Source organism: Scyliorhinus torazame, chromosome 23, assembly GCF_047496885.1.
Source record: "Scyliorhinus torazame isolate Kashiwa2021f chromosome 23, sScyTor2.1, whole genome shotgun sequence".
NCBI classification, from domain to species: domain Eukaryota; kingdom Metazoa; phylum Chordata; class Chondrichthyes; order Carcharhiniformes; family Scyliorhinidae; genus Scyliorhinus; species Scyliorhinus torazame.
The window spans coordinates 29,661,806-29,688,004 of record NC_092729.1 but is presented as its reverse complement, the minus strand read 5'-3'; the positions used below and the strand labels follow the sequence as shown (position 1 = coordinate 29,688,004).

The 26,199-nt window shown below is 44.0% G+C and overlaps 1 protein-coding gene across 1 annotated transcript; it reads right to left on the bottom strand.

The window, feature by feature from the left end:
- Positions 1-3,001: 3,001 nt before the first annotated feature.
- Positions 3,002-3,940, bottom strand: LOC140399545 (probable G-protein coupled receptor 139). Its single transcript, XM_072489088.1, has one exon. It carries the CDS (start codon positions 3,938-3,940, stop codon positions 3,002-3,004), a length of 939 nt encoding a protein of 312 aa, XP_072345189.1.
- Positions 3,941-26,199: the final 22,259 nt, after the last annotated feature.

Sequence of the window (26,199 nt, the reverse complement as noted above, 5' to 3'; positions counted from 1 at the left end):
GAACAAAGCGACTGCCCGAACCTCGAGTCTCTCTGGGCCGCCATCACGAAGGTGATGTCGCTGGCTGCTTCCTTGTTTCCCTCTCTGGTCAGTCTTCTAGATGGCCACGGCCACTTATCACGCCGATTGTTCACTCCTGAGAGGTCTTGGACGTCTACGTTAATCCAGCTCCCTTCGGTCCTTTCTGGAAGCTTCTGTGCCCTTCTATCAATGTGGCCTCGGGAGGTGTACCAACATCCAATGCATTCGGTGATTGCTACTTGGCAGAACGTCGGGGCCCGCCACAAATGTCCCTCTCCTGAGGTAGTTGGCACGTATCTTGTCGCTGTATAATGTTACGGTGGCAACTCTGGGCGCCGGAAAGAGTGGCTACATCTAGGTACCCAATAAAGCTGGTCACAACAATTGAAACAATGATGCGATTCGGCAAGAATTGGGGAGCATAAGATGGAAACAGTAACTGTCAGGGATAGGCACAAGTGAGATGTGGAGCTTGTTCAAGGAACAAATACTGCGTGTCCTTGATATTATGTCCCTGGCAGGCAGGGAGGAAATGGTCGAGTGAGGGAACCATGGTTCTCAAAAGAGGTTGAATGGCTTCTCAAGAGGAAGAAGGGGGCTTATGTAAGGATGAGAAAACAAGGTGCAGTTAGGGCACTGGAGCGATTAAAGGTAGCTAGGAAAGAGCTCAAGAAAGGGCTTAGGCTAGGAGGGGGCATGACATATCCTTGGCGGGAAGGATCAAGAAAAACCACAAGGCTTTTACACTTATGTGAGGAATAAATGAATGACCAAGGTGAAGTTGGGGCCGGTCAAGGACAGTAGTGGGAACGTGTGCATGGAGTCTGAAGATATAGGAGAGGCCCTAAAGGAATACATTTCTTCAATGTTCACAACGGAGAGGGGCCATGTTGTCGAGGGAGATAGTGCGATACAGGCTGGTTGGCTGGAGGAGGTAGATATTCGGAAGGAAGATGTGTTAGAAATTTTGAGAAGCCTGATGATAGATAGGTTCCCTGGGCCTGATGGGATAAGTCCTAGAATTCTTTGGGAGGCGAGGGATGAGATTGCAGAGCCTTTGGCTTTTACCTTTATGACCTCACTGTCTGCAGGACTCGTGCCAGAAGACTGGAGAGAGGCCAATGTTGTCCCCTTGTTCAAGGAAGGGAATAGGTATAACCTTGGGAATAATAGGCCAGTTAGTCTCACTTCGGTCATAGGTACATTATTGGAATGGGTCCTGAGGCAGAGGATTTATGATCATTTGGAAAGATACAGCTTAATCCAGGATAGTCAGCACGAATTTCTGAGGTGTAAGTCTTGCCTCACAAGTTTCATTTTATTCTTTGAGAAGGTAACTAAGTACATAGATGAAGGTAGAGCAGTTGATGCCGTATGCATGGATTTTAGTAAGGCGTTTGATAAGTTGCCCCATGGTCGGCTCATGCAGAAAGTAAGGAGGCATGGCACAGAGGGAAATTAGGCCGATTGGATCAGTAACTGGCTATCACATAGAAGACAGAGGGTGGTGGCAGATGGTACATTTTCATCCTGCAGCCCAGTTACCACGATGTACCACAGGGATCAGTGCTGGGTCCTCTGCTGTTTGTGATTTTTATCAATGACTTGGATGATGGAGTTGAAGGTTGGATTAGTAAATTTGCTGATGGCACCAAGATCTGAGGAGTAATGGGTAATGGGGAGGGCTGGTGTAGGCTGCAAAGAGACATTGATAGGATGCAGAGCTGGGCTGAAAAGTGGCAGATGGAGTTTAACCCTGATAAGTGTGAGGTGATTAATTTTGGTAGGACAAATTTGAATGCGGATTACACGGCTAACGGCAGGTTTCTGTAGAATGTGGAGTAGCAGAGAGATCACGCAGTTCATATCCATAGATCTCTGAAAGTTGCCATTCAAGTGGATAGAGCCGTGAAGAAAGCCTATAGCGTGTTAGCATTTATCAACAGGGGGACTGAGTTTAAGAGCCGTGAGGTTATGCTGCAACTGTACAAAACGTTGGTTCGACCACATTTGGAGTATTGAGTGCAGTTCTGGTCACTTCATTATAGGAAGCATGTGGAAGCATTGCAAAGGGTGCAAACAAGATTTACCAGGATGCTGCCTGGATTAGAGGGTAGGTCTTATGAGGAAAGGTTGAGGGAGCGAGGGCTTTTCTCATTGGAGCGAAGGAGGATGTGTGGTGACTTAATTGAGGTGTATAAAATGATGAGAGGGATAGATAGAGTGGACGTTCAGCGACTTTTTCCTCGGGTGGATGTTGCTTATACGGTTGGCATAACTATAAGGTTCATTTTGGAAGATATAGGAGGGATTTCAGAAGTAGGTTCTTTACTCGGAGAGTGGTTGGGGCGTGGACCACTCTCCCAGCTATGGTAGTGGAGTCGCACACTTTAGGAAATTTCAAGCGATCATTGGATATGCATATGGAGTGCACTAGAATGATTGCGAGTAGGTTGATTTGATTTTAGTTTCAGACTAGTTCGGCACAACATCGTGGGCCTACCGGCCTATACTGTGCTGTACAGTTCTATGTTTTATGTTCTATTATATCCTGATGGGTGAGGGACGGGGCAGGACCAAGCATGTTCCGGAAATTTGTCTGGGTGTTGTGTTTCACTTTTGGTCAAGTCCGAGTTCCAAGGCTGAGTGAGCTTTCACTCCAGTTTCATATTCAATGCCCAATCCTTTCTTTTAAAATTTCCAGTTGAATCAGGCCTAAACCTAGGCGAAGCCCGCCGACAACACAAGTCTTTCCGCTTTCAAAGCATATCTCTAAGAACCTGTATCAATTTCACTGTGAAATGGCATTGAGAACACAAACGTTTAACGAAGCATTGTGAACGATTATCTTTTCTGCTTAAAATTTGTCGTGAATACAATTGCACAATGAAAATGGCTTCCAAACAAGTGGTGTGATTACAATTGATCTGATCAATTCTGAAATTTTAGTGGGGTTTTTTATTCGCGTCCTTGGTTGAATTCACTGACGTGTTGTAGTAGTTTTTGTCATTAAATCTTCCCCGTATCGCACCGCCCTTCTCAGCTCTGCCCTGAATTTTGATTGGGTGAGAGCGTACATACAGGTGCTCGTACAGCAGTTCAGTGTACTGAGCATGTCGGCGAGTTCATGAATAACAGCCACGGGCTCTTTGAAGTCGTGGAAACTGTAGGTTGCAGTGATCCGTGAGAAAAGAAAGAGTCCGATCGTTGGCATCCACAGCAAGATGAAACTGGCGGAGGCTGCAATGAGCAAAACCAGGGCTTTCCTCCGATTCTGCATCTCGGGGTCCCCGGATCTCTGACCATCTCCCCGGAACGCCCGCCGCACCTCACTGGCCGCCAGGACGTGTCTGACCGTCAAAAGATTGAGCAGTATCACAGCGAAGTAGGGAACTAATGGATTTAAAATTAGCTTCACCCAGTAAAATACCCTCCAGGCGTGAATCGAATCTGTGTTGTCAGCATTTCTGGTTTTCGTTTCCAGTTCTTCGTGGTCATAGTAATGAACATTCGTGAAGAAATTGGGGATGCTGCTCAAATATGTCCCAAGATAAATCGCTCCAACGATCAGCGCTGCAGATTTGGGGGCACAGTACCTTCGTTTAAAACTCTGGCAGCAGATGGCCACGAAGCGGTCAAAGGTGAAGGACACAGTCAGCCAGACTGAGCAGTTGGTGACAGCGACACTCATGATAGAGTTCAAACCATATACTAAGCTATTAAGGTAAAACGTCTGTGGTACCCGAGGCGCCAGTATATGATTGATCAGAACAAGAAATATGAGGACAAGCAGGTCCGCTGAGACCATGGCTACCAGGTAGATAGTTGTTCGCTTGCACAGACCACAGTCCTTGAGTCGGAGGATCATCAGAGTGACTAGGTTGGCTGTAATAAAGAAAGGATAAGTGGGATTACACATAACAGCCAAAGGACCTACTTGTGAATTCAGAACATAACGTCAACCTCCTCAGCGTTATTTCTCTCTGCCCTGTTTATATGTTTGCAAAAGCCCCAGCCCGGCAGTCCAAGCATGTATAGTTTAGGTGGAATGGCCTTGGTAATTTGATGTCCAGTGTTGTGGGAGCGAGATTACAGGGTTACAGAGATAATGCCCAGGAATGGGCCGAGGTCGGAGGTTTTTTCAGAGGGCCGGCGCATACTTTTGGGCCGAATGGCCTCCTTATGCACTGTATTCTATAGACGAAAACTAACTCCACACAACAACCTTTCTCTTCTATTACTTTTATTCAGTCTCCATCTGTCAGCTGATTCCTCTATAAGTTCTTGAATTCCCTTCTTAAACAGCACGGTTCTCTTCTCCTTCGAAATGCCCTTTAAAATGCCTTGCCGATTGATTTTGCCCTCCTTTCCAAATCTCTTGCCATCGAATATGAGTCAAGTTCTCCTTCCCCGTATGTCATCACTTTCAAAGTTTCACAAGAATTGCAACTAGTTGCAGTGATGCACAGAGGAAAGGTATACAGTTAGAAACAATGACAATAAGAATCAGCAGCGAAAAAAGACAACTCTAAACGAAACTGATCTGTATAAGGAACAAATCAGCACATATTGTGACAGTTACACATGCAGTTGCTGAACTAGACACTTTCAGGGCATCGGAACTGCAAAAGGAGTAATGGGCGGACATGTCCATGGGGTGATGTACCGAGTGGGAGGTCTTGTTAGCTGAAGAAACTGGAGACTGAGTGGAGTCAGTAAATCAGGGTTCTCAATGGATGAATGCAGAAATCACTGATCGTGGTAGTGTTGTGTAGAATTAAAGTGGTCAGAGGGGCCAGGACATAAAATAGTTTTCAGCAACAACATGAATTTTAATGTGTGACTCTACCGGGGATGCATATTGGTCAGGCGGGTTGCCAATGTGCGCGATCGGACATGAACAACTGAACTGTGAAACACATGAATTTTGTGGGAGGTGGGAGCTTGTAAATTGGCAAGGAAAGCATTGGCTGACACAAGGCCAGGAGAGGGAGAGGCGCTAAGAGTGCTTGAGAACATGAAGAAATAAGAGCATAAAGAGATCCGGAATTACAATAAATCGAATGGAAAACTGCAAACGTAGACAGGGCATTCCTTGCAACTCACAAGATTATCAGTTCAGTTTATTACAAGCGATGATCCCCACCTGTCCTTGAGGTACTCCACCAATCTCGGCCTGCAATCCCGTTAAAATTAGACCACATGACGTATTTTTTGTGATATGTCTTTGAGTCAATGTTCTCTCCATACTAATTATCACCCTCACACCAACCTTACATGTTGCACCTTTTAATCCAAGTGTATAAAGGTTATTGCATCTCGTTTTTCAACCAGACGTGGTACATCGGGGTAACTGTCGATTGTCGTGATTCAAGAATTATGGCTAGTGTCAGACGTTATGCTATCCACATTTATTAATGCCCAAAATATTTTTTTCGAAATCACAGTGTGACGGCGATACAATAGTTCCACAAACGAAACATAGATAGCGAGTTTGAAATAAATGGCAAATTGAACATGATGTGCGACAAATTGGTCAGAACAGCATGCATGACAATATTCCATTTCTTGGGTACATTGAAGAAAGTCGCAAGACGGAGGAATTTCGGATGTCACTTAAACGGGTGGTATTTTAAACAATGAGGCAGGCAATCAAAAATTGCAGCAGGATCCTGATGTTGTGAAAGTCGGTCGCTAAATGGCAAATGGAGGTCAATACAGATACGTGTGAGATGTTGCATTTTAGAAAGTCAAATCAAAGGTATGTCTTTCACGGTGAATGGTAGGACCTTAGCGAGTATCGTGGAACAGAGGGACCTTGGGGTTCAGGTGCATGGTTCTCTAAAGGTGGAGTCACCGATAGCTAAGCCAGTGAAGTAGGCTTTTGGAATGCTGGCCTTCATTAGACAGGGCATTGAGTATAGAAGTTGGGAACTTAGGTTGCAGTTGTACAGGACGTTGTGAGGCCGCACCTGGACTATTGTGTACAGTTTGGTCACGTTGCTATAGGAAAAATGTTATTAAACTGGATACAGTGCAGCAAAGATTTACAAGGACGTTGCCAGGACTTAAGAGACTGAGTTATAGGGAGAGGTTGGGTAGGCTACCACTTTTTTCTTTAGAACGTAGGAGACCGAGAGGCGATCTTATGAAGATGCGTAAGATCATGAGAGGATGTGGTGAATGCACTCAGGTTCTTTTTTCCAGGGTTGGGGAATCGAGGACCAGAATTATAGGTATAAGTTAAGAGGAGAAAGAATTAATGCGAACCTGTGGTGCAAAGATTTTTTCACAGCGGGTGTTACGTATGTGGAATGAGCTGTTGTATCAAGTGGTTGAAGCAGGGACATTGACACCATTAAAAAGACATTTGGACAGATACTTGGATAGGAAAGGTTTAGAAGGATATGTGTCAAATACTGGCAATCAGGGTTAGCTTAGATGGGCTTTTTGGTTGACTTTGTTCATTCGTTCTTGGGATGCGGGCGTCGCTGGCTGGGCCAGCATTCGTTGTCCATCCGTAATTGCTCGTGAACTGAGTGGATTTCTAGGACATTTCAGAGGGGGGCTGTTAAGAGTCAACCACATCACTGTGTGCGCCTGGAGTGGCATGTAGGCCAGACCGGGTAAGGACGGCAGGTTCCCTTCCCTGAAGGAGATACATTGACCAGAGGAGTATTCAAATCGCCAATGGGTTCATGGTCATCATCAGGTCAGAATTTATTTTTTATTCAAATGTCACCATCTGCCATGGTGGGATGTGCATCCGGGACTTCAGACCATAATTCTGGGTATCTGGATTTCTAGTCGAACCAATACAACTACGGCACTGCCTCCCTTGGATCAGTTTGGACTGAAGGACCTGACTCCGTGCCGTAGATTCTATGATTCTATGACAACATGTTAACGTGCATTCCTGGGGAGCATATCCGAAGGTCGGTGGAATTTTCGCCTTGGAACACAAGACGTAGTCGTTGTCAATTAATGAGCAATCAGTTTCAATTGCATTTCATGACAGAAGAACATCGTTATACTGAAATAAGAAGGGGGTGAAGCCCTTGGCACATGACAAAAGTCTCGAACACCACACGAGGTTCAACATTGGCCGCCAGGGGGTTAGTTGAAATACATTGATTGTATTCGCTGCTTAGAACCTGCACTTCCCAAATTTAGGTGGTAATTGCTTTGCGGGACACTGACAGTTTTCAAGCATAACGTGGAGATTCCGGGTATCAATTGCTCAATTTTGTACCTTGCTCTTAGAGTAACAACCATAATCCAGGGGCTACAGCTTTGTTCTCACGAAGCTAACCCAAAATGATGGGTGATGACGTTATCAGTCGGTTAGAAAATTGGCAGCCTTATGAACTCATCGTTCAGTTCAACAAGTCAAACCAGATTTTCTCCATAATACTGTTGTTCTCCCAAACATCGCCCAAATTGATTGTTCCTTTGTCTTTTATTTTGGACAACCCTGTTCATTTTTCGTGCTGGGTAAAATGTGTGTTTATTTACTGCAACATTTACCACTGCAAATACATTTTGCAGCATGGCAACTTTCGTAATTTGACGATTAGCTAATCTCAGATGTGGTGGTTCTACCCTCAACACTTTCAGTTGCACAATGCTAATCACTCACCACCATTCCTGAAGAATGGACTCAAGCGTTCAGTTTGCAGAGTCTCCGTCGAAGCTTCGAGGTCGGTTATATACCTGCAACGTCTAGTTTTGTTCTTATTTCAGATCAGAGAATCAAAGAATACCACAGCACAGGATGTGTCCATTAGACCCATGAAGTCTGCACCAACACTTGGAAAGAGAACGCTACCTAGGCCCATTCTCTGATCCTGTCCCCGTAACCCAGTTACCCGAGCTTCTATCCTTTTGCACACAAAGGGACAATTTAGCATGACCATTCCACGTAACCTGCAATGTTTGGACGTTTGGAAGTTAAACATTAAAATGCGACAAGAGAGAATATTCGAACTGCGCAAAATTGCAGCGTCTACATTAACACTAAAATAGAGTGTAACTTGTACATACCCAAGATAATTAGAGTCTAACTAACACACTGCAGCAGAAATTGGTGAATGTAATCAACACCCGCTCGTGTTTAATTACTGAACGAAACCCAACGTCCTATTGGACATTAACTACTACAATGCAGATTAACCATTACCTACTACACCTTGTGTATACAAAAACAGTTTATTACAGCGAGAAAATCCCGTATCCGAGCCAATTTAAACAATCTGCTTAAACAGAAACCCATAAGGACATATTATGTTTGCACAAACCATCTCTAGTTAACGTCACTACAGCCATTGTTGATCCACTGACAAGAACACTGCCTCAAACTGAGATGACATTAACAAAACTGTTTACTTCCTAGAATCCTGCAATTTATTGTACCTCGGCGCATTTAATACTATTATAAAAATGTGTCGGTATGAACCTAAATTCTGATGGAACAATAGCAGAGTCTTTGGTTAATAGACGTGTGTATGTCTACGAAGTATATCGATTTTAAGACTGTAATGTAAAGCTACTTCTACGAGCAAAATAAGCATTGTCTGTTAAAACAATGAGAGCTTTTCAAACAATCTGCATTTACTTTCAACACAGATAGGCGGAATCAATTATTCCCCTCAGAATCTAATCTATGGATCGTAAATTAGCAGGACGTGAATCTGTCTGAATCAAGGTGTTCATGGAATGTGAATTTGCACTGGACTCAGAATATTCACTTACTTCTCCCACTTCCCCAAAATGTCGAGACTGTCTAGGAACTGAAAGGATATTGGCTGTATGAATTCTAGATTCAACTTGTTTTAAATTGCTTGGCCAAATTACACTCAATCTGGAGGACTAATTTGGATCAACTCACTAAAAGAACAACCTGTGATGTTAGGATTAGCTAAAATCTGGTCGACAAATGCCATCAGACACTTGTTTGTTCCAACAACCCTCAGCAAGATAGAAACATTTTAAGACATCGAAAGGCACATTCTCGTTACAGGAACAACTACTTGTAGCTGGAGTTCGCATTCAACAGAATAAAAAATTATGATCCAAATATATGAACAATGGCAACCCTGACAATATACGACAGAGAGTGATATTCAAACAGAAGATAACTAGCTTGATGGAAGAGGTACACTATGTGGAGAATGTTAAAGGAAAATACATTCAAAATACATGCAATGTTATTCATCTGAAATAAAACCTAAAATACTGGTGAAAAAAACCCTCCTCAAATCAAGTAGCATCTGTGGAGAGGAAGGGAATTAATGTTTCACATCTGTATGCCAAGATTTGGGGAAGTAGTGGACAGCGTCACCGGCACTGAACTCGCGATGATTAGATCCCGGGTAACGCTCTGCGACTCCAGTTCGAGTCAGAACCCAGTAGATGGTAACATTGAAAAGAATAGCAATTTGGAATTAAACGTCGAAGCTTAACCATTCATAGAATTTACAGTGCAGAAGGAGGCCATTTGGCCCTTCGAGTCTGAACCGGCCCCGAGAGCACCCTACTTAAGCCCACTCCTCCACCCTATTCCCGTAACCCAGTAACCCCACCTACTCTTTTTTATTTTGGACGCCAAGGGCAATTTAGCATGGCCAATCCACCTAACCCGCAAATCTTCGGACTGTGGGAGGGAAATCAGAGTACGCAGAGGAAATTCACGCAGAAGCGGAGAGAATGCGAAGACTCCGCTGATTGGAGAGGGGAAAGGCAGTTGGTGAAATCAGTGCACGGCAGCAGATGTTTGGAAAGTTAAAGATGGACAGCCAAACAGTCGCAAAGGAAATAAAAATCTCTGCTTAATTATTATAAGGGGATAGTTGTATGCCAATGGACGGAAGAGAGGATAGATCTAATGCAGTTAACAATGATTTAAACATGTTTAGCATCCTACCTGGTATACCCAACACTGCAAGAGTATGATAGAAGACATCTCCGATCTGCAGAATTATTTCTTTTCCCATTCTATTTTGTTATGTGAGCGGTTTCTGTCTGTTTTACTCGTTATGCTGCGTTGTTAAAGATAACCTTATACTTATACAGTACATATATTTCCACTGGGACACGTGGTTGATTAATTTGGGCATCAATTCCAGGCCACTTAACAAACAACTACATTCTGATGAGAGCTGTTGTTTCCGTCAAGCCGGTTTAACTGAAGTATCACAAGTTCCAGGGCATGGACGTTTCAGACATGTCCAGATCACAAGTTGGGATTGTTTGCCTTTCACGGGCAAATTTGAAACGTTTACTTGGCAGCCCTGGCAATATTTGTGTAGATATCTAGTTTCTCATCACGAAGCAGTGCGACAATTCAACAATTCATGCAGGATGGAGGAACGTCTTTAATGTGCATGTTAATGCCACGCACAAATATCTCAGGTTCTGTACATTCAAATTTGCCGAAGGCGTCAAAAAAGTCGGTAAATTGCGAAACGTACAGATCCAGTGAATAGGATGAATTATAAAACGGGATGTCAAATATGTATCAGGTCACCATGCTGGGTCTTAGAAAGACAAATCAGAGCATTGCTTTGATGGCGAGAATATTGGAGAGGTGAAAAAATAAGCAAAATAAATACTGTTATGGAGTTGAACGGGATTCCCCCCCCCTGATGATTCTGAATTTCCGAAAGAATCCAACAAGGGAGAGAGAATTCAGAGCTCAGGCTTCACAGTTGCCTGTTCAGAATATAAATGAGTTTTGTAAACAACTCCCAGGTTCTGCAAAAGCAGAAACGTCATTTGTCACAATTCATGAAATGACAGAGGTCTGGTTTAGCCTGCCAGCCCATTGGTCAGGAGAGGAACTTTCACTGGCTGGCTTAAAGCATTTAAGCTGCCTGACAGAGAGTGATAGAGACAGTGTTTTTCCTGTTTCTGGCTGCCGTCGAGTTCGAAGCCAAACTGAATTAAAATGGATACTGCTGCCTTCTTCCATAAGCTTCTGCGGCTCTGCCAAAGAACCTCGAGAAGTGGATAAATTGGCTGCTAGCCATGTCCATCGAAAATATATCACTTGACCCTGCCACAGAGCACACTGCTCTAAGAGGCATCTTTGGCGAGTTCAAATGACAGCTTAGATCAGGGGTGTGTCAAGTTAAGTTAAAGACTGCAGTATTGAGCAGCCAGCAGAACAGACATTGAAAAGGAAACAAGGGTAAGGGAAGGATTGAAAAGAGGTGCCTTACAATATGTGTCCTCACATAAGTAAATGAGTCAAAGCCATTCCTCAGGCAAAAGGGGATAATTCGAAAATGTAAAAAGGAAGAGGAACATTTCTCTCCAACATGCTGACATTAAAAATAAAAAGTGAGGATGTTTTGCTCCAGTTGCATTCGACCTCATTGGAACGCCAGCTGGAATTTTAGAAACAGTGACTTGCCTCACCTCTGTGATGCGTGAACCTTTCTGTGCTATATAGAACTTTGTTGAGGCCACAGCAGGAGTACTGTGTGCAAACCTGGTCGCTACATTATAGGATTAAGTAATGATATTGGAGGGGCTGCAGAGGAGATTTACCAGGATGTTGCCTGGGATAGAACATTTAAGTTACAAAGAGAAGTCGGATAGCCTTGTGTTATTTTCTCTAGAGCAGATAAGACTGAGGGGCGAGCCGATTGAGGAGTACAAGTTTAAGCGGTGCAAGGACAGGGTGCACAGGGAGCAGCTCTTCCCCTTAGGTAAAGGGCCATTTACGAGTGGACACAACTTCAAAGTGAGGTGTGGAAGGTTATGGGGGAATTTGAGGATCAAGCTTTTTACCCAGAGAGTGCTCACGATCTGGATTTATCTGCCTGGGAGGGTGGGAGTGGCGGGTTGCCGTAGATCCTTTTAAAAGTACCTGGATCAGTACTTGGCACGCCACAATATTCAAGGCTATGGGCCAAGTGCTGGTAAGTGGGTTTAGGTGAGCAGGTCAGGGCCATTCATGCGTCAGCGCAGACTCGATGAACCGAAAGGCCTCATCTGCACTGTAGTATTCTGTGATTCTGTGAATTCATACAAGAGAAGAATGCATTGGGAAGACGTGCAGGCAGAAACCAACATTGCCGCTGGAATAATGGAGGGAATGCCAAAGGAAGATTCCAATGATCAGTTTCCCATTCCCTCCATCGGCAAATAATACGTCGAATCATCAATTTGTGCTGATGTGAAGGGTGAAAGTCGCTGATCAACTAAGAAAATGAAGCATTTTTCCGGCATAATAAGATGAACAATATAACATCAGAATTAATGCCCTTCAAAAATGTCACATTTATTTCTTCCTGATAAATGGAAAAATAAAATAAAAATTATAATCCTTTCCATGAACATATATTTTTGTTCTGAGTCTTTTGTAGCAGCTCCATCTGGACATGATTTCATTCCAAGTCTTTTTTTCCCAGAAAGGTTGATAGATATTCATGTTGTTCAATCCATGGCGGATATTTACTTCAAAATGTTCAAGACCTCCTAAAACACGTGGGTATCGTTTTATACAGTGGATAATCTAATATAGTGACGATGTAGTTCATTTCGAATCAGCTGCAACGCCTTCAGTACCCCAATTTAATCTACCCGTTACGAGGACGCACCCATAGCCACAACCAAACCCCTTGATTGCAGCAACGTACCCAGCGCACTATGATTGTTCATTACTTTGATTCTTTGACTGCATATTCTTGAACCTACCACATTTCCTATCTTTCAGTATGTTTCCGTTGGTGGCGAAAGTATTGCCTGGAATCTGGAATCAATTTGCGAAGGGACTTGGTTATTAAAATGAATAAAAATAGTGAATTAATTATGTTAAGTGTTCGATTCAATATTAAGTGCCTAATCGGAAGATGCTGTCCCGTTCCTCATGTCTGTTTTATTTCACCAGTACATTGCAGAAGGCCAGCGACTGACATGTGGACAAGAGAGTACGATAGGGAATTGATCGGCAAACTACAGGAAATTCAGGGTTATGCTTGCGGATTGAACGAAGCTGTGCCACAGAGTGGTCATCCAGCTTTCACAGAATGAGTTTGCTTTCATCTGCTCCAGCGTCAGGAACTCTCTCTCACTTTTGAAGCCATTGCATTTCTATCCGTCTCCAGCTCAGATGAAGAACTTTAAGCACTCGGAATGTTAACACTGTCCCTCTTGTCATGTGGGTGTACGTTTACATGAGAGTTATTTGGCAGATAGGATCAAGGAAAACCCTAAAGCTTTCTATTGTTGTACCAGGAATAAAAGAATGACTAGGGTAACAGTATGACCAGTCAAAGAAAGTAGTGGGAAGTTGTGCGTGGTGTCTCAGGAGATTGGACAGGCGCTAAATGAATTATCGGCAGTATTCACACAGGAAAAGGGCAATGTTGTCGAGCAGAATATTGTGATACAGGCTGCTAGAATAGACGCGATTGAGGTTCATACGGAGGAGGTGTTAGCAATTCTGGAAAGTGCGAAAATAGATAAGTCCCCTGGGCCGGATGGGATTTATCCTAGGATTTTCTGGGACGCTAGGGAGGAGGTTGTAGAGCCTTTGGCTTCGATCCATATGTCGTCATTGTCTACAGGAATAGTGCCAGAAGACTGGAGCAATATTGTCCACTTGTCCAAGAAGGGGAGTAGAGACAAACCCGGTAACTATAGACCAGTGAACCTTACATCTGCTGTGGGGAAAGTCTTGGAAAGGATTATGAGATAGGATTTATAATAATCTAAAAAGGAATAATTTGATTTGGGGTAGTCAACACGGTTTTGTAAAGGGTAGGTCGTGCCACACAAACCTTATTGAGTTGTTTGAGAAGGTGACCAAACAGGTGGACGAGGGTAAAGACGCTGACGTGGTGTACATGGATTTCAGCAAGGCGTTTGATAAGGTTCCCCACGATAGGGTATTGCAGGAAGTACGGAGCCATGGGATTCAGGGTGATTTAGCAGTTTGGATCAGAGATTGGCTAGCTGTAAGAAGACAGAGGATGGTGGTTCATGGGAAATGTTCAGCCTGGAGTTCAGTTACTAGTGGTGAACCACAAGGATCTGTTTGGGGCCACTAAATTTACGGATGACCCTAAAGTCGGTGGCGTTGTGGACAGTGCGGAAGGATGTTGCCGGTTACAGAGGGAGATAGATAAGCTGCAGAACTGGGCTGAGAGGTGGCAAATGGAATTTAATATAGAAAAGTGTGAGGTGATTCATTTTGGAAGGAATAACAGGAATACAGAGTACTGGGCTAATGGTAAGATTCTTGGTAGTGTGGTTGAGCGGAGAGATCTCGGTGTCCATGTACATAGAACCCTGAAAGTTGCCACCCAGGTTGATAGGCTTATTAAGAAGGCGTATTGGTACAGAGATTGAGTTTCGGAGCCATGAGGTCATGTTGCAGCTGCACACAACTCTGGTGCGGCCGCATTTGGAGTATTGCGTGCAGTTCCGGTCTCCGCGTTACAGGAAGGATGTGGAAGTATTGGAATGGGTGCAGAGGAGATTCACCAAGATGTTGCCTGGTATGGAGGGAAGATCTTATGCGGAAAGGCTGAGGGACTTGAGGTTATTTTCGTTCGAGAGAAGATGGTTAAGAGGAGACTTAATAGAGCCGTACAAGATGATCAGAGGATTAGATAGGGTGGACAGTGAGAGCCCTTTTCCAAGGATGGTGAAGGCGAGCACGAGGGGACATAGCTTTAAATTGAGGGGCGATAGATATAGGACAGATGTCAGAGGTAGGTTCTTTACTCAGAGAGTAGTAAGGGCGTGGAATGTTCTGCCTGCAACAGTAGTGAACTCGCCAACATTAAGGGCACTTAAATAGTCATTGGGCAAACATTTGGATGATAATGGAATAGTGTAGATGGGCTTTAGATTGGTTGCACACTTCGGCGCAACACGAGGGCCGAAGGGTCTGTACTGCGCTGCAATGTTCTATCTTCTATGTTTAAGAAATGGATGTTTAACAAATAGCTGCAGTGATGTCAGTATGTGGGTGGAGATGGGCTGTCTGTCTTTCACTTTAGTTTTTGAGCTGGCAGCTGCTGTGTGTTTTGGTTTCGTTTTCAGAGCCGGAGAGCTGCCGGCAAAGCAAACAGCTGTATAATGATCTCTCTGTCTACACGCTAAGGAATGTCTCCAGATCATTGATGATTTCAAAGTAATACCTGTTTCTGTGGAACATTTAAACCTGCTGTCTTAAATTTAAAATGGATTTAACTGATGGGTGTTGTTTGGAAAGTTTTTAAGGGTTATCTATAGAATATTTTATTTGGGAAAGTATCAGTGTTTGTGGTTGATAAGATGTTTACTGTGTGTTTATAAAATGTTAATTGGATTCATAGAATAAACATTGTTTTCTTTAAAGCATACGTTAGCTCTCTGTTGCACCACACTTGTAAAGTGGGCCGTTGTGCTCCCCATAACCAAAATCCATTTAAAGTTGTGGCTCCATGATATACTTTAGGGTTGTATAAACCCTGTCTCGTAACAAATTGGGTGCTCGTGGGAGAAAAGTCTACCTTTCGTGATTGGGTTGGCTGAGTGGACTTAAAGACAGTGAGGGGTGAGCATATTTGTGATTGCTTTGCTTGTGATGGTGTGGTATAACAGTTTACGTAGGGAGTACTGCGAGAGGACACCTCAGAGGGCAGTGAGGCTATATGGGTAGAGATCAGGAATAAGAAGGGTGCAGTCACAATGTTGGGGGTATACTACAGGCCTCCCACAGCCAGCGGGAGATAGAGGAGCAGATAGGGAGACAGATTTTGGAAAAGAGTAAAAACAACAGGGTTGTGGTGATGGGAGACTTCAACTTCCCCAATATTGACTGGGACTCACTTAGTGCCAGGGGCTTTGACGGGACGGAGTTTGTAAGGAGCATCCAGGTGGGCTTATTAAAACAATATGTAAACAGTCCAACTAGGGAAGAGTCTGTACTGGACCTGGTATTGCGGAATGAGCCCGGCCAGGTGGTAGATGTTTCAGTAAGGGAGCATTTCGGTAACAGTGACCACAATTCAGTAAGTTTTAAAGTACTGGTGGACAAGGATAAGAGTGGTCCGAGGATGAATGTGCTAAATTGGGGGAAGGCTAATTATAACAATATTAGGCGGGAACTGAAGAACATAGATTGGGGGCGGATGTTTGAGAGCAAATCAACATCTGACATGTGGGAGGCTTTCAAGTGTCAGTTGAAAGGAATACAGGACAGGCATGTTCCTGTGAGGAAGAAAGATAAATACGGCAATTTTCGGGGACCTTGGATGACGAGTGATATTGTAGGCCTCATCAAAAAGGAAAAGGAGGCATTTGTCAGGGCTAAAAGGCTGGGAACAGACGAAGCCTGTGTGGCATATAAGGAAAGTAGGAAGGAACTTAAGCAAGGAGTCAGGAGGGCTAGAAGGGGTCATGAAAAGTCATTGGCAAATAGGGTTAAGGAAAATCCCAAGGCTTTATACACGTACATAAAAAGCAAGAGGGTAGCCAGGGAAAGGGTTGGCCCACTGAAGGATAGGCAAGGGAATCTATGTGTGGAGCCAGAGGAAATGGGCGAGGTACTAAATGAATACTTTGCATCAGTATTCACCAAAGATAAGGAATTGGTAGATGTTGAGTCTGGAGAAGGGGGTGTAGATAGCCTGGGTCACATTGTGATCCAAAAATACGAGGTGTTGGGTGTCTTAAAACATATTAAGGTAGATAAGTCCCCAGGGCCGGATGGGATCTACCCCAGAATACTGAAGGAGGCTGGAGAGGAAATTGCTGAGGCCTTGACAGAAATCTTTGGATCCTCGCTGTCTTCAGGGGATGTCCCGGAGGACTGGAGAATAGCCAATGTTGTTCCTCTGTTTAAGAAGGGTAGCAAGGATAATCCCGGGAACTACAGGCCGGTGAGCCTTACTTCAGTGGTAGGGAAATTACTGGAGAGAATTCTTCGAGACAGGATCTACTCCCATTTGGAAGCAAATGGACGTATTAGTGAGAAGCAGCACGGTTTTGTGAAGGGGAGGTCGTGTCTCACTAACTTGATAGAGTTTTTCGAGGAGGTCACTAAGATGATTGATGCAGGTAGGGCAGTAGATGTTGTCTATATGGACTTCAGTAAGGCCTTTGACAAGGTCCCTCATGGTAGACTAGTACAAAAGGTGAAGTCACACGGGATCAGGGGTGAACTGGCAAGGTGGATACTGAACTGGCTAGGCCATAGAAGGCAGAGGGTAGCAATGGAGGGATGCTTTTCTAATTGGAGGGCTGTGACCAGTGGTGTTCCACAGGGATCAGTGCTGGGACCTTTGCTCTTTGTAGTATATATAAATGATTTGGAGGAAAATGTAACTGGTCTGATTAGTAAGTTTGCAGACGACACAAAGGTTGGTGGAATTGCGGATAGCGATGAGGACTGTCTGAGGATACAGCAGGATTTAGATTGTCTGGAGACTTGGGCGGAGAGATGGCAGATGGAGTTTAATCCGGACAAATGTGAGGTAATGTATTTTGGAAGGGCTAATGCAGGTAGGGAATATACAGTGAATGGTAGAACCCTCAAGAGTATTGAAAGTCAAAGAGATCTAGGAGTACAGGTCCACAGGTCATTGAAAGGGGCAACACAGGTGGAGAAGGTAGTCAAGAAGGCATACGGCATGCTTGCCTTCATTGGCCGGGGCATTGAGTATAAGAATTGGCAAGTCATGTTGCAGCTGTATAGAACCTTAGTTAGGCCACACTTGGAGTATAGTGTTCAATTCTGGTCGCCACACTACCAGAAGGATGTGGAGGCTTTGGAGAGGGTGCAGAAGAGATTTACCAGAATGTTGCCTGGTATGGAGGGCATAAGCTATGAGGAGCGATTGAATAAACTCGGTTTGTTCTCACTGGAACGAAGGAGGTTGAGGGGCGACCTGATAGAGGTATACAAAATTATGAGGGGCATAGACAGAGTGGATAGTCAGAGGCTTTTCCCCAGGGTAGAGGGGTCAATTACTAGGGGGCATAGGTTTAAGGTGAGAGGGGCAAAGTTTAGAGTAGATGTACGAGGCAAGTTTTTTACGCAGAGGGTAGTGGGTGCCTGGAACTCACTACCGGAGGAGGTAGTGGAAGCAGGGACGATAGGGACATTTAAGGGGCATCTTGACAAATATATGAATAGGATGGGAATAGAAGGATACGGACCCAGGAAGTGTAGAAGATTGTAGTTTAGTCGGGCAGTATGGTCGGCACGGGCTTGGAGGGCCGAAGGGCCTGTTCCTGTGCTGTACATTTCTTTGTTCTTTGTTCTTTGAGTGTGCTGTGGACAATGGCTCATTCAGAGGCTCTGAGTTTTTTGCGGATGGAGAAGGTCACACACAGTACCTTACGAACAGAGACAAAAAAGGCTTTTAGATTTCGCAAAAACACTGCAGTTAGCGTTATCTGACAGCACACGATAAGGGGGGGGGGTACTTCCGGCGCTATCTGAGCATTTAAAATTACCTGAGATACAGTCTGACTCAGAAGAAATGGCAAAAATTTCAGTTACAAATCAAACAACTCGAACATGAAAAAAAATTAAAGCGGCTTGAATACGAATGAAAGAAAAACAGAGAGAAATGGAGATACAGATCACGGAAAAAGAAGAAGAGAGGGAATAAAGAAACAAAGAAAGAATAGCCCAAGCAGCACAAAAAGAAAGAGAGAGAGAGGAAAGGGAAAAAGAGAGAGAGTTTCAACTTCAGGAAATGGCCATGAAACATGACAGTCAGTTAAAATTGGCAGACGTAAAGGGAAACGTGCAGTTGGAGGATAGTCATGAGGAAAAAGAGAACGAGCTTCATAGTCGAATGCTTGGTGGACATCTATTCGTATATGTCCAAGTATTGCCAATGTTTGATGAGAAGGACGAAGCCTTTTTCATTTCATTTGAGAAGGTGGCTAAACAAATGAAATGGCCACTTGAATGTAGTTTGGGAAAAATATTGCCAGAAAAGGTGATAATATGTGGAATTCAGGGTGAGAAGAGTAGTGTTCCATTATATAAGGTAAAGTTGGAAAGTCCAGTGAAGTGTGGTGAAGTGGTAGTAGGAGTAACAGAGAAACTATATTGTCCAGGAATACAGTTGATCTTGGGTAATGATACAGTTGGATCGCAGGTGGGAGTGATGCCTACTGTGGTCGATACGTCAGTGGAAGTACAACTGAAGTATTGTTTTTTTAGGTATGTATCCGGATTGTGCAGCAACATGGTCGCAAAGTCACAAGTTAAGACAAGGGGATAAATCAGAGTGAGGATAAAGTTGAAGTTCAATTATCATCAAAGAATTTTGATCAGATGGTTGGAAAAGAATAAGAAGGATATGGAGGATGAGGTGGTTATTTCTAGTTCAGGAAAATTTGGGGTGTTACAACAGAAAGATATAGAAATACATGAGAAAGTATACATTGAAAAGGAATCTGAGTGTATACCAGAATGCTATTAAAGTAAAAATGATGTATTTCTGAGAAAATGCAGATATTTACATTGCAGGCGGGTGAAAAGAGCGCAGACGTTCATCAAGTGGTATTTCCCGTAGGGTAAAGAAAGGCGGTGTTGCGAGCAGCACACGGGGTACCAGTGGGAGGTCATTTAAAAATTGCACAAAATGTGATGAAACGGGTAGCGGACAAGAAAGCCATGGTTCGTAGTTTTGCCTGTGGAGTTTTAGTATTGTTACCAGTGGTAGGTGAACGTTTAAAAGCAAGGCAATGTGGACCTGATCAGATTGAAAGCAAATTAAGTGAGGTGGATTATGTGGTAAAAACACCAGATAGAAGGGAGACTCACCTAGTGTGTCATGTGAATATACTTAAAAGGTGCTTTGAAAGGGAAGGAGAGAAAAAGGAGATTTTAATTACTCTAACTCAATGTAACGAACCAAATTCAAATGACTGTAAATTTGAGATACCTCAAATTAAATTGTACAACGTGGATGCTCTTAAAACTTGGGATAAATTGTTGAGTTACCTCCCAGTGGAAAACCGAACTGACCTGAAAGTGTTATTGATATCACACGGGCAAGTTTGTGGAGATAAATTGGGAAGTACTAAGGAAGTACTAACATGGCTATACATGATGTCGATGTGGGAAATGCTGTTCCAGTCAAACAACTTCCTTACAGACTAACCCCTTTCAAACTGGCACAGGTTAACAAAGAGATTGAGAGTATGCTTAAAAATGGCATAATTGAAGTGGTTGCAGCAAATGGAGCTCACCCATAGTGATGGTACCAAAACCAGACGGTACCCAACTGTTGTGTGTGGACTCGTGAAAGGTTAATGCAGTTACAAGAACGGGTTCGAGTCCTATGCCACGTTTGGAGGATTGCATTGAGAAAGTGGGGCAATCAGCTTTTATTTCCAAACTGGATTTACTCAAACGTTCCTGCCAGGTACCTTTACCGAAAGGGCGAAGGAGATTTCAGCTTTTGTGACTCCAGATGGTATATACCAATTCAAAGTTATGCCATTTGGCATGAAAAACACCCCCAGCCGCATTTTAACGGTTAACTAACAAAGTTGTTTCAGGATTAACCAATTGTGCGGTATACATCGACGACCTGGTAACTGTCAGCCAGACATGGAAAGGACATTTAAAACATCTGATGGAGTTAATCGATCGACTTGAGGAGGCGGCTTTTGTGGTGAACCTAGCCAAAAGTGAATTTGGAAAAGCCTAACTCACTTTCCTTGGTCATGCAATCGGACAGTGTCGAATTGTCACACGGGATGTGAAACCAACCGTTAGTTTCCGATACCCTCGACACGACGGGAAATAATGAGATTTCTTTGTAGGAGTGGATTTTACCGGAAAATTGTATCGATTTTTTGTAGCGTGGTTGCTCCACTGATAGATTTACTGAAGAAACTCGACAAATTCAGTGGACAGCGGCCTTTCAACAGGCATTTGACGGCCTGAAAGCTGTGATAACCAATGGCCCTGTGTTGGAGAATTGCATGGAATTCTGTGATCAGATTAAACTAAAGCATCTGACTTTAAAGAGAAATGCCGAGGCATAGAGAAATGGACGGATCGTGCAAGGACCTTCTTGTTCAAAGAGACTGTCAATCGAGTAGGATTTCAGTTTGAGGAAGAAGAACAAAAATGGACTATTTTATTATACCTGTTTGCGTGTGTGGTTTTTTTGAAACGAAAAAGTATATTTACCTTCAGCATTTCTTAAAGAAGAGTGAAAAGGTGAAAAATGAAACCATCTTGAAGTTGATGGGGTTTTTTTTCCTGGGGGGAGTTGTCATGTGAGAGTACCTTGAGGAAATGGGTGTTTGAGAAATATACCTTTAAGAAATGGGTGTTTATCAGTGATGTCAGAGTGTGGGTGGAGCTGGGCTGTCTGTCAGCTTTTTACTTTCGTTTTAGGCTGTTTGCTGCAGGGTGTGTTTTAGTTTCGTTTTCAGAGCTGGAGAGCTGCAGTCACAGCCAGAAGGGGCATTATTCTCTCTTTGTAATCTAAAGACTGTAAATCGATCCTTTGGTGATTTTAAACTAATAACTGTTGTCAGTACTCACAAGTCAGCATGGATTTAGTAAGGGGAGGTCGTGCCTGACAAACCTGTTAGAGTTCTTTGAAGAGATAACAAATAGGTTAGACCAAGGAGAGCCAATGGATGTTATCTATCTTGTCTTCCAAAAGGCCTTTGATAAGGTGCCTCACGGGAGACTGCTGAGTAAAATAAGGGCCCATGGTATTCGAGGCAAGGTACTAACATGGATTGACGATTGGCTGTCAGGCAGAGGGCAGAGAGTTGGGATAAAAGGTTCTTTTTAGGAATGGCAACCGGTGACGAGTGGTGTCCCGCAGGGTTCAGCGTTGGGGCCACAGCTGTTCTCATTATATATTAACGATCTAGATGACGGGACTGGGGGCATTCTTGCTAAATTTGCCGATGATACAAAGATAGGTGGAGGGGCAGGTAGTATGGAGGAGGTGGGGAGGCTGCAGAACGATTTAGACAGTTTAGGAGAGTGGTCCAAGAAATGGCTGATGAAATTCAACGTGGGCAAGTGCGAGGTCTTGCACTTTGGAAAAAAGTATAGAGGCGTGGACTATTTTCTAAACGGTGACAAAATTCATAATGCTGAAGTGCAAAGGGACTTGGGAGTCCGAGTCCAGGGTTCTATAAAAGGTAAACTTGCAGGTTGAGTCCGTAATTAAGAAAGCAAATGCAATGTTGTCATTCATCTCAAGAGGCTTGGAATAAAAAAGCAGGGATGTACTTCTGAAGCTTTCTAAAGCATTAGTTAGGCCCCATTTAGATTACTGTGAGCAATTTTGGGCCCCACACCTCAGGAAGGACATACTGGCACTGGAGCGGGTCCAGCGGAGATTCACACGGATGATCCCAGGAATGGTAGGCCTAACATACGATAAACGTCTGAGGATCCTGGGATTATATTCATTGGAGTTTAGGAGGTTGAGGGGAGATCTAACAGAAACTTACAAGATAATGAATGGCTTAGATAGGGTGGATGTAGGGAAGTTGTTTCCAGCAGGGGTAGCAGGGGAGACTAGACCCGGGGGCACAGCCTTAGAATAAAAGGGAGTCACTTTAGAACAGAGATGAGGAGAACTTTCTTCAGCCAGAGAGCGGTGGGTCTGTGGACTTCATTGCCACAGAGGGCGGTGGAGGCCGGGACGCTGAGTGTCTTTAAGACAGAAGTTGATACATTCTTGATTTCTCGAGGAATTAAGGGATCTGGAGAGAGAGCGGGTAAATGGATTTGAAATCAGCCATGACTGAATGGTGGAGTGGACTCGATGGGCCGAATGGCCTTACTTACGCTCCTATGTCTTATTGTCTTATGGTCTTATAGTCACTTTAACCTGATGTGCTTCTGTTTAAAGGTTTTTTCAAGATTTATGGATGTTAAAAGGAGAACTTAATTATTACTTAGTGTTGTATTCTTTGGGGGTTGTATTTGAATTAATGGTTGCTAAGATATTCACTGTATATTTTAAAAGGGTTAACTTCAGTTCATAGAATAAACATTGTTTTGCTTTAAAAAATATTTTGCCATTTAGGGCAGCACGGTAGCATCGTGGTTAGCACAAATGCTTCACAGCTCCAGGGTCCCAGGTTCGATTCCGGCTTGGGTCACTGTCTGTGCGGAGTCTGCACATCCTCCCCGTGTGTGCGTGGGTTTCCTCCGGGTTCTCCGGTTTCCTCCCACAGTCCAAAGATGTGCGGGTTAGGTGGATTGGCATTTTTACAAGCATCTTCGTGGCCGAGTATGTAGAAATATTCACCATCGAAGAGGTCGACCATGCAACATTTTAAATGTCTTGGAGGCCGAGCATGCTCAACTTAAATATCTTCGAGGCGGAGCATGGCTAAATGTTCAACATCTTAGAGGCCGAACATGGCTACATTTCAAACATCTTCGAGGCAGATCATGGCGAAATTTGAAACAAAGTAGAGACTGAGCATGGCTACATTTTAAACGCCTCAGAGACCGAGCATGGCTAAATTTTAAACATCTTAGAGGCCGAGTACGTAAATATGTTAAATTCTAAGATACCGAGCATGGCTAAGTTTTAAACGCCTTAGCTCATAGCTAAATTTTAAACAGCTTCGAGGCGAAGCGTGGCTAAATTTTAAACCTCTTAGAGGCCAAACATGGCTATAGTTTGAACGTCTTGGACGCCGAGCATGGCGACATGTTCAACGTCTTATACGCCGGGCATGGCTAAATTTTAAACATCTTCGAGGCCGAGTATGGCTGAATTTAAACCGTCTTAGAGACCGAGCATAGCTAGGTTTTATACGCCTTCGAGGCCGAGTATGTGTACGTATCAAACATCTTCGAGGCCGAGCGTGGCTACATTTTAAACGCCTCAGAGGCAGAGTATGGTTAAATTTTAAACATCGTCGAGGCTGAGCATGGCTATATTATAAACATCTTAAAGGCCGAGTATGTAGAAATATTCAACATCTGAGAGGCCGAGCATGGCTAAATTTTATTCATCTTCGAAGTCGATCATGGCTAAATTTTAAATGTCTTCAAGGCCGAGCATGTCGAAACTTAAACAACTCAGGGGCCGAGGATGGCTCAATGTTAACCATCTGTAAATAGTCTATTTAAACAGTACAATTCAGTAATCAGAGTCTATTTAAACAGTACCTTACAATGAAGAGTGTCTATTTAAACAGTACCTTACAATGAAGAGTGTCTATTTAAACAGTCCCCTACAGTAAACAGTCTATTTAAACAGTGCATGGCAGCAAACAGTCTATTTCAACAATACTCTACAGTAAACAATTTTTTTACACACTGTCCTCCAGTAAACAGTCGATATAAACAGTACCCGAAAGTAAAGAGTCTATTAAAACAGTGGCCTAAAGTAAAGATAGTCTATTTACTGTAGGGCACTGTGTAAATAGACGGTTTATCTATTTAAACAGTGCCCTACAGTAAACAGTCAATTTAAACAGTACCTTACAATAGCGTGTATTTAAACAGTGCCCTGCAGTAAACAGTCTATTTAAACAGAGCCTTACAACAAAGTCTATTTAAACAGAGCACCACAATAGACTCTATGTAAACAGTGCCCTACAGTTATCAGTCTATTTAAACAGAGCCTTACAGCACAACAGTGTTTTTAAACAGTACCCTACAATAAAGAGAGTCTATTTAAATAGTGCCGACCAGTAAACAATCTATTTAAAAAGTGGAATAGTATACAGTCTGTTTACAATGTGTCATGGAGGGGCTGTTCACAGGGAGGGTGAATTAATCAGGGTAGGGACTGCTCATAGGGAGGGGTAATTAGTCCGGGCTGGGGCTGTTCACAGGGAGGGGAATAAGTCAGGTTAGGGACTGGTCACAGGGAGGGGGAATTAGTCAGGGTAGGGGCTGTTCACAGGGAGGGGGAATTAGTCAGGGTAGGGGCTGCTCACAGGGAGGGGGAATTAGTCCGGGCTGGGGCTGTTCACAGGGAGGGGAATAAGTCAGGTTAGGGACTGGTCACAGGGAGGGGGAATTAGTCAGGGTAGGGGCTGTTCACAGGGAGGGGGAATTAGTCAGGGTAGGGGCTGCTCACAGGGAGGGGGAATTAGTCCGGGCTGGGGCTGTTCACAGGGAGGGGAATAAGTCAGGGTAGGGGCTGTTCACAGGGTGGGCGAATTAGTCAGGGTAGGGACTGGTCACAGGGAGGGGGGATTAGTCAGGGTAGGGGCTGTTCACAGGGAGGGGGAATTAGTCAGGGTAGTGGCTGTTCCCAGAGAGGGGGAATTAGTCAGGGTAGGGGCTGTTCACAGGGAGGGCGAACTAGTCAGGATAGGGACTGTTCACAGGGAGGGGGAATCAGTCAGGGTAGGGACTGGTCACAGGGAGGGGGGATTAGTCAGGGTATGGGCTGTTCACAGGGAGGGGGAATTAGTCAGGGTAGTGGCTGTTCACAGAGAGGGGGAATTAGTCAGGGTAGGGGCTGTTCACAGGGAGGGCGAACTAGTCAGGATAGGGACTGTTCACAGGGAGGGGGAATCAGTCAGGGAAGGGGCCTTTCACAGGGAGTGGCAACTGGTCAGACGGTGACCCATTTCCCGAGCCAATCCAGTTGTCACACCCTCGAACTGCCTTCGCAAAACCACCGCAAAGTTGTAGATTCCATTCCGATTCAGGTGCAACTCATCCGAGATTGAAACGTTGCGCCTTACCCAGGAACGGAATCAGTGGCCGGGAAACTAAAGCCTACTCGCCTACACCATCTCTGTAGCAACCATTCATCTGTTATACCCCACTTCATCCAATCCTCGCTGTCAAGGACCCGGAGACATTAACCTCTGACGTCATTCTTTTCAATCTGCTCCGAAAATCGTAAATTCTTGATGCAGGACCTCGTCCATTTTTCTATCTCTGTCGTTGGTACCAATGTAACCCACGATCTCTGTCTGTTCCCACTCCCCCTTCAGAATATCCTGCAAGGGTTTGCCGACATTCATGCCGCTGGCACCGGTCAGGCCAAATGCCATCCTGGACTCAGAGATACGGCAGCAGAAACGCTTATTAGACTTCTCACAGCGCAATGTCTTTGTTTCTCGGGCATTCCCCAGATTAAACGTTGTTTCCAGCGTTTTCAAAACACAAAATCTGTAATTGAATGAGATGCATGCTGCTTCTTTCCTAATCTGCTGATTCCCCCTGATTATGACTGGTGGTTC

Bases quoted from the DNA above. Each gene is read 5' to 3' on its own strand.
- LOC140399545 (XM_072489088.1), bottom strand. From the start codon at position 3,940: ATGTGTAATCCCACTTATCCTTTCTTTATTACAGCCAACCTAGTCACT.